This window comes from Patiria miniata, unplaced genomic scaffold (genome assembly GCF_015706575.1).
Source record: "Patiria miniata isolate m_02_andy unplaced genomic scaffold, ASM1570657v1 HiC_scaffold_2, whole genome shotgun sequence".
Taxonomy (NCBI): Eukaryota; Metazoa; Echinodermata; class Asteroidea; order Valvatida; family Asterinidae; genus Patiria; species Patiria miniata.
The window spans coordinates 10,825,030-10,833,837 of NW_024037058.1; the positions used below are offsets into that span (position 1 = coordinate 10,825,030).

The window sequence follows — 8,808 nt, forward strand, 5'->3', positions numbered from 1 at the left end:
GTGTGTGGGTGCGTTTGTTTATGGTGTAAATCGAGGACACACACGTGCAACATCATCGGTGAATTGAGAACGGGAACCAAATCGAGGACGACCTCGATTAGAAAACGTGTACAAAACCAATGAGAGCTGTTGCAAAAAAGTTAGTATAAACAAAGGAAAAGGGAAAAGGAAATAGAAAATCCTCGATTTACACCATAAACAAACGAGCTAGGGTATGTGGGTGTTTGATGGCACACTGAACAAAGAGATGTCTCTACAAGGATACAAATTCCTGTATTGGTACGGTATTTTCGTATGCCCGCGATCGATTTTTTCGTAGGCCCCCGATTTTTTCGTAGGCCCTAGGCACAGTGCCTACTGTGCCTATTGGATAATCCGGGACTGTATATAATAAAATATTTAATGTCTTACCAGAAATTCATTGCCAATGTGAATTCAGGAGAATATGAAACATCAGTGCTAATTGTTTTTATTCTGTTTTTATTCTGTTTAGGAGTGCATTCAGCTCATCCTCTGGAAGAAGAAGCAGTTGTTCCAAGGCCTCTTAATTCAGGTAAATACATGACGCTCGTTAATACCCATCAATGATCATCTGTCTCAAGACATGAGCAGATCAGCAACTGCAAACGAAGTTATATTTTAAACATATATATTATGGCTTATTTATTTGAATTAAAAGCAGCCCGCAGGCTAAAAAAAAATCGAATTTACAACAGGTATTGTAGTTAAAAATAGTAAACATACTATCAATACATCTTTAAATTGTAAATTAAAAGGTACAAAACACGACATAAGATATTAATCATTATCATTACTACCGGGTACTAAAAACATGCTAAAACAAGACATTTCTGATTAAAACAGCAACAGAAAAAAAGGGAATGGGGAACATTAAAAAACAAGTACAAAGTAAAAATATATTTATATATAAATCCAGCATTAAAAAAAAACATTATGAAATTAAAGAAAAGACTTTTCCCGTCCATCTAAAACCAGACATTTCTTCATGTTTCCTCTGTTTGGTCAGGCAGGGATTTCCAGATTTCATGCTGACATGCTCAGGGGCATTTATACAGACGTTAATCCCAATTAATATGCCCTATATTCCAGATATAAGTACTTGAACAAAGATTTGTATCTGTTATCCAGGATTACCATGTACCGCCGGGCCATTGGGTATGGCCAGTGGTGAGATCCCGGATACCGGGATCACCGCTGCATCCAGCCACAGCTCTTCCTATGCCCCAACCAAGGCTCGTCCGAATTCCGGTGAGTCTGATTTCAAAGCCACGCTGGACTGTAGAGGGCGCTACACGAGTTTCCAAAAGGGAAAATTTTGCCAGTGCCGCGTGCACAATATACCTCATGCGTTAAGGCGGGGTCAGAGGGCAGTGAATTTCCATCGCTGGGATTAACATGGGTAAACCTTTTGCGCATTCATTTTACCAAATTATAATAAAAAAGAACAACCTCTGAAACGCGCGCAATGCATAAGGACTATAGAAATGCTATAGAAAGACATTTTCGCAAGCAGGGGCCTAGTCGAGCCCGAAGCTGCACGGAGCCAAGAGTAGGTTCCCTTTTCATTTTCATAACACGTTTCATATGAAAATCCGAAAGGTGGAAACACGAATGTTGATTCATTAAATCATTCGACAATAAAGTATTGTTGAAAACGAAAACCAAATTAACCCATTCCATTTATGCATAAACCAAGTTATTTTAACAATCCAATAAGTCTTCACCACCAGTAATATTTGCAGCGCGGCCTGCATATAAAGTCATGCAATTCTTGTCCGTGTATGAACCTATATTATATTCTCTGCAGGAGGGTGGTGGCTTCCAAGTATTCCATGTGGGACTGATGACTGGATCCAGGTGGATTTGGGTGCCTACACTGGCGTCACTGGCGTCGTCGTGACGGGACATTCAGGTGGCAACCACTATATCAGAACCTTCACGGTACGGTATAGTATGACTGGTGAGTCGGATGACTGGCAGAGCTTAACCGACACGGACGGGCAAACCATTGAGGTAAGTAGGCGACAGTGATAGGATGGATCTATGAGGGAGGGTTTTTTTTTTCGATACCAACTTAATGAGTAAGCATTCCAATGGACCCCTAATAGCTTCGACAATCGTGGGTACTTTCAGCCTAGTCAGCAATTTACTTTCTGGCAGTACTTCATGACTCGATTTTGACGCCGCGGGTAACTTTAATGTTGTCAGTTTGTTGGTTCAACGCGGTTCCTCGTAGCCATCGGCTGTAAGTATTTGTTCGGTGATTAGTCTGACGCTATCCAATAGGGCCTAACTGAATAATTGAAATGGCAATAAGTATCATAGGTGGGGGGTAAGGTGGTATTGCGGCCCCCCCCCCATATTTTGTAAAGACTGCCCTATTCAATTCAAGTGCCCTGTTTTCACTAGTGTTACCCTACCCCCCCCCCCGCAAATATTTTTAAAAAGAGTGCCTTTTTTAACAAGTGCCTTTAAATAAAGATTAAAAAGTGCCCTTTTAAAAATAAAGATAAAGTGCCTTTTTTGTACTTGAAATTTTGCGCATGTGTCACCCTGAAAACGCCATCTATTGTCCGATATTGTGTATGATCGTCCGGTTTGAACAGCGCCTCCATCAGAGGATGGTACCTCAACCCCCCCCCCCCCCCCACCACCCCCATTATCTGTTCAATTCAAGACAGCCCCAGGCAACTATCTTCAACCTTAGTTTACTTTCAGTTTTCACGCCTATATACACGGTACTGGCATATTGTAAACTAGACAACGAATACTTTCGATACAATTTGAAAATATTGTTATGATCTTTTGATGATTTGATTTCTTGTTTCAGTTGGAGGGAAACAATGGATCAGGTGAAGCAGTAACTGTCACCTTCCCTGAGACACTGATGACCAGATTCATCCGCATATATCCAGCCACCTGGAGTAGTAGCGAGTGTTATTTAAATTTGGAAGTGCTAGGATGCCGAGGTAATTTCCGACTTTTGTTGTGTCACTAATTTGTGTGAATGATGATAAGAAGATGCTTGGAAGCTTTTCCAGTCAAGTGTGTTCGTTCAATTGTGAATGAATCATGAAATCAGCTCATGCGTTATGAAAAAATTCTTTCATGTACAAAAAAATACCCCTCATACGGTAGACGGATAGTGCCACTCAATAAGTCTGAATATATTTTTTTGTACGTGTGAAAAAAAAATTGTACAGCGGCTGCCACTTAGTATGTGGCGGCCGCCACTTATTATCTTGCGGCCGCCACTTATTAAATGACGGCTGCCACTTATTATCTTGCGGTTTCATTTACACGCATTCAGCATAGCAGTTTTTCCCCTTATTCAGATTAAAATATGATTTGGAGAGTGATTCTTGATGTAAGACATCATTATGTCCCGAACAAAATTGAATCTGATGGGGAAATTGTGAACCTTTGACGTTTGACATGTAATATATAATTTTTTGAAAATAATAGTTGTCTGTTTGTGTTGAAAGTCTAATTATAACCCAAACACGAATCAATACAAGATTTGGTTACAAATCAGCGTGCAATTTTTTTTTTCACACGTACAAAAAAATATATTCAGACTTATTGAGTGGCAATATCCGTCTTCTGTACCCTCAAAAAAATTAAAAATAGATAACAAATAAAACGAAGCATAACAAAACACTTCTTAAAATGAAACCGCGCTTGCATCCATTTATGGTGCTGGCCTATAAGCACCTTCGTATTCCAAAAGCACAACCATTCTCATAAAATCAATTCTGATGATAGAAACAAAGGAAATTACATCATCCGTTATGATCCGTCACAACTTACAGTGTTTTAAACTTGTGTGTATACAAGAGATATTTACTGAATTTTAAATTCCATTGTTAAAGACTAAACGTTTCTGGTTAATTATATTTGTTTTATCTGAAATTAAAAGTCAAAGAAGCCTTATCGACCTTATGCGTAAAGGCGGAGTTAAAGGGCAGTGGTTGTGTATGTACATTCATTGTTTCTAAATTCAAACAACAAACACCCGCTGAGATACCCGCACCGCATAAGGTCTACAGTACACATTTCTTCAAAAATCCATTAAGTTGAGCATCGTTTGAGTTCTGTGCCCTTTTAACTTTTTGGATTGAGGTCAGGGGAAAGGTTGATCCTTGGTATTACAAAATGGTTCAATCAAAGCGATTGTAAGGGCTGATGAGTGATTCTGAATAGTGCATCAACAATGACTCTCACTGGTCTGTTGTTAACAGAAGCAACAGACACAACCACCACAACCACCTGAAGTATAATCCTATGTGCACATTGACAATTGCTTTCTTACTCCCGATAAGACTTGGACAGCATGCTTCGCCTCGTGGACGGTGATGGGAAACGCTCCGGTCGAGTCGAAATCTACCATGACGATGCTTGGGGTGCGATATGCGACAACGGCTGGGACATGAAAGAGGCCAGCATCGTGTGTCATCAGCTCGGCTTCTTAGAAGCAGAGGAAGCCACCAGCGTGTCCTTGGAGGAGAGTGAGGAGGAAGTACCCATCGTGATGAACCGAGTTTCCTGCAAAGGGTCTGAGAGGCGCCTGGTCGACTGCCCGTTTGTCTGTAGCAGCATCCAGCAGTGTAACAGCTCACACGTAGCCGGAGTGACATGCAAACCCAGTAAGGAGATTTTCATTTAAGTGTGCACTCACACGAGTCCTTATACGAATTTCCACACTACCTGAAGGATTTTACAAAAGTTGCAGTCGTCTTCCCCTATTTGTTTGTGTGCTTAGAAATGAAAGCTATACACGGTGAGTGAAAAAAGGAAACCCAAATGACAGGACCCATTTTTGAATGGAGTGTTGCCTGCAGCACTTTCAAAATCTAGGATACGAGAGCCCAATCAATGATCTTTTTCTTTTAATGCAAGAATCATTCCAATAACTCATGTACTTTTCAAGTTACGAAATTTTGAACACAAACACCGTTTGTGTTCAAGGGTTCTTTCAGCAAAACGAAAACAATTCACATGCATCCCTACGAGAATTGCTTTCGTTTTGCTGAAAGAACACTTACTTTTTTGTGATCAATGGACTTTACTTTAAATACTTTAAAACGGTGTTTTTGTTCAAATGTCCGTACTTAAAAAGGACAAGTGATTTGAATGATTCTTGCACTAAAAGAAAGCTTAATTACTGGGCTTTCATAGCCTACATTTGGAAGTGCTACAGGCAAAACTTCATTCAAAAATTGGTCCTGCCATTTGGGTTTCGTTATTGTTTTGACTCACCCTGTATAGGCCTATATTGGGGGTTCTAGATTTTGTGCACGAACAACGCCCTCCTCATCAGAACATGCCTGCCAGTTTCTACATAGGTCATTCAATACATTTAAGTGTGGCATTATTCCTGTCCCTGTTACCTCCGAACTTTGTAATTCGTCACGTGATTGTCATTAAAAACACCTCCAACTATTTTTTTCTGGTTGGATATGTCGTTTCTTCACATGATCAATCTTTGAGGAATAGTACAATTTATATAAGGAATGAATCCAAAATTACAAAATCATGGATGTCAGATGTAACAGGAACAGAAAAAAATGTAGTTTTTCGTAACACAGCTGGTGTGTTGCATTATGATTGGTAACATCAAAGATCGACAAGAGGGTTTCGTTCCGAGTAGAAAAAATATCCTGCGTAGTTTTTAGCAATTTGTCGACGCAGTTTATATTGTCATTTTTTTTAATGTAATTTCGTGGCAATTCTTCCTGGAAATGGTTTCCCGTGTCATTCATTTCGTCAGTTTAAGGCTGATTTACTAAATGCAAGTCATGCCGCAAAATATATCGTCCCATCAAGCACAAATTTCCTGGACTAACCCGAGAATCAATGTTTAACCACAGACATCATTCGGTTGGTCGGCGGCTCGAACCACACCAATGGCCGCGTCGAACTTTACCAAGACAACGCTTGGGGCACCCTCTGCGATACCGACTGGGATGTGAGGGATGCCGAGGTGGTCTGCCATCAGCTGGGCTTCTCGGGCGCAGTGGAGGCGAAGTCCGGCGCCCATTTCGGCCAAGGGGTAGGCCCCGTGTACATGGACGGCCTCGCGTGCGATGGGTCGGAGACTAAGATCTCCGAATGCCCCTCGTTTTGCTGGGAGGAGGTCGCATGCAACCACACCCAGGATGTCGGTGTGGTCTGCCGCCAAGGTGAGAACTCATTCCCTTTATTCACAGAATCGGCTGAATATGAGTCAGGCTAGAACCTTCGGTTGTATAGAGACAGTTTGACAACTCTGGGTTTGTTTTAAAAAAACACCTTTTGCTAGGTTGAATTGAAAGTAAGGCTGACAATCTTTGGCCATCTGAATGGCTTTTTGCTTAATAACAGCTTACGTGTAGTAACAAGGCGAGAGTGTCTATATTTGACCCCTGTAGCCTCGTTTTTGTAACACATTTCCAATAACGTGCAATTAGCAAATAGATTAGTTATCTTTCCATTGAAGCGAATTGCAGTTGATTTCCCAATGAGTTTCGATGTAGTTGTCGGCAGCTTTCATTTTTCTTCTGAGAGTACTTTTTAATAGCTTCAAGCCTATATAGGTACTTGAATCCCAAACAGTGGTATTTTGGTTATACAATTTCAAAATGTTTGCGCTCTACCCCCCCCCCAAAAAAAAACATTAAAATGCTGTCAATGAAAGCCATATACGCGTTTCTTCAGAGTTGTAACATTTGCAAGTATTTCCTGTTTCTTTCAGAAGACGTGGAAACTGTTACCGTGAGTGACACCATAGAGCAAGGACGGGGTGACATGCCTCTTGAGTAAAATAGTTCACCTGATGAAGTTCAAAGGACGCCCTGGGGGAACAGGAAATATTCTCACATTTTGGTCCATTATCCTATTTCAGAAGGAGGAGTTTAGGTAAAACATTCAAGCACGTCCAATAAATGAATGAAAAAAATGATGAGTTTCAGGAGCATTATAATATGGCTTTCTCGAAGCGGAGTTTATTCAATGACTGCATGAAATTCAACATTCAAAAGTGTAGGTTTCAATTCAATATATATGCAGTAAGTTCTACTTTGACACAAGTGTGATACTGGAAAAAGTGGAGGTAACAATATTATTATGAGCTCATAATAGAAGAAATCATCCTCAAGTATGCATGTTATCGTGTGAAAAATATATCGTATACAATTGCATATACTTATTGATATTTTAAATCCGTTAGAATGTATCACATTAAAATGCATAGTATGTATTTTCAATCTGTTAAATTGGGCAGTTTATACGCACACTACTTTATGGAATGTGGACATAATTGTCAATTAATGACTTCACACACTTTATTACACACATTTGGCCTGGTTCAATACGTTTTAAATCTAAAACATTTCAAATGTTTACCGATATGGCAGAAAATAGTGTTTTCATAAGAATTCACAATCCTCTACAATCAAGATATGCCCATCAAAATTTCGCAATTTAATCAATATAGAAACACGAAATCACCGTTTTCATTAATAAAGTTGAAACAAGTTACACTTGATGTATAAAGTTAAAGTTGAATACCATATACAGCTTTGTACACAGTAGCCGGTATATTTCAGTTAAGAAAGTGCTAGATTCTGATGACAATTTTCCACCGATTTACTATAACTACAATATCATTCTTACAGGATTGAATCTGTGTGCGTGGTTTGATGCGGTGGGGGAATTCAGTCCGGATTGCTTAACCTTACAAATGGTCACAAATGTCCAAAAATAATTTTTTCGACTTTTCCTTCCCCGAGTTATTGACTTTGAACCACGCCCATAGATATTTTTGCTTATATAGCTAGATTTAGACAGAATGCTATGCGTGTTTATTTACTGCGTCATTATTGACTAAATTTGCATGATGTTTAACTAATTGAAGGAATATGATCCTACAATGTGATTCATATATGTATGTTGCTCAGAAACTGCAATGCTTGTGCTAGCAAGCAAACTTTTGTTGTACATGGTGACTGGTATGGGCTCCGTGCGCAAACCGAGAGGGCGCTTTTTGACCACTTGCTAGAGCCCCGATGACGGGACACACCGCGAACGCGTAATGTACGTTTGCGAAGTACACGCAGCTATATATAACATTATGAAGTTGACGTTCACAAAGCCATAGCGTCTTCGCGTGTGCGCCGGGCGTCGTCAGCAATGCGTTGGAGTGTCTGTCCCAGTGGTCTCCCCAACTCTCCTTTTCTTACCGTTGAGGGGGTACTTGTGCACGGAGCCCATAACACAGGATGTCAACTGTTGTCCAGTTGGTGCACATTTCAGTATCATTCTATCGCAAATGTTCTGGTAGATTACAACCAACTCATGAAAATGGACTAAGGAAGCACTTTGACAATCCATTGAACTTAAATATCAATGAACAATCATATTTCAGTTGCATTATACAATGTCTTGAGACATATTTCAAACGCATTCTAGGTAAAATGTGCGTGCTATACATGTATGACAATAAAGAAGCATTCAAAGGCAAAATAACTGTTTCCTGAATATACATCACTTTCCACTTTTTACTGCATGAACTATTTGGAAGCTTGTGTACAATCACCTCTTCAACTCCAAGCAATATAAAACTTTAAAACAACACATTACAGCTTGGAGGGTCCTACAAAACCTTATTTTGATTCTCAAAATATCTAACTGGTTGAAAACAGAACTTTATAGAAAAACATCCATATTTTGTTTAGTGTTCCAAACAACATACAAGCACATGTGTCAGTGTTTTTCGAATTTATAAATCCTATAGAATTATTGCTCACA

At 39.7% G+C, this 8,808-nt stretch overlaps 1 protein-coding gene across 1 annotated transcript; it reads left to right on the plus strand.

Moving 5' to 3' along the window:
• The first annotated feature begins 214 nt into the window (after positions 1-214).
• Positions 215-8,526, plus strand: LOC119726345 (neurotrypsin-like). Its single transcript, XM_038198001.1, has 8 exons — positions 215-284; positions 494-553; positions 1,150-1,269; positions 1,817-2,034; positions 2,852-2,990; positions 4,344-4,667; positions 5,892-6,203; positions 6,755-8,526. The coding sequence occupies exons 1-8, from the start codon at positions 215-217 to the stop codon at positions 6,820-6,822; spliced, it is 1,311 nt and encodes a 436-aa protein (XP_038053929.1). The 3' UTR covers positions 6,823-8,526.
• The last annotated feature ends 282 nt before the right edge of the window (positions 8,527-8,808 follow it).

What these genes read in the sequence shown, in the direction of transcription:
- LOC119726345 (XM_038198001.1), top strand. Translation starts at nt 215, where the DNA reads ATGTGGGTGTTTGATGGCACACTGAACAAAGAGATGTCTCTACAAGGA. An exon ending in CGGACGGGCAAACCATTGAG is followed by an intron (nt 2,035 to 2,851) that starts GTAAGTAGGCGA and finishes TTCTTGTTTCAG; the next exon opens with TTGGAGGGAAACAATGGATC. An exon ending in GGAAGTGCTAGGATGCCGAG is followed by an intron (nt 2,991 to 4,343) that starts GTAATTTCCGAC and finishes ACTCCCGATAAG; the next exon opens with ACTTGGACAGCATGCTTCGC.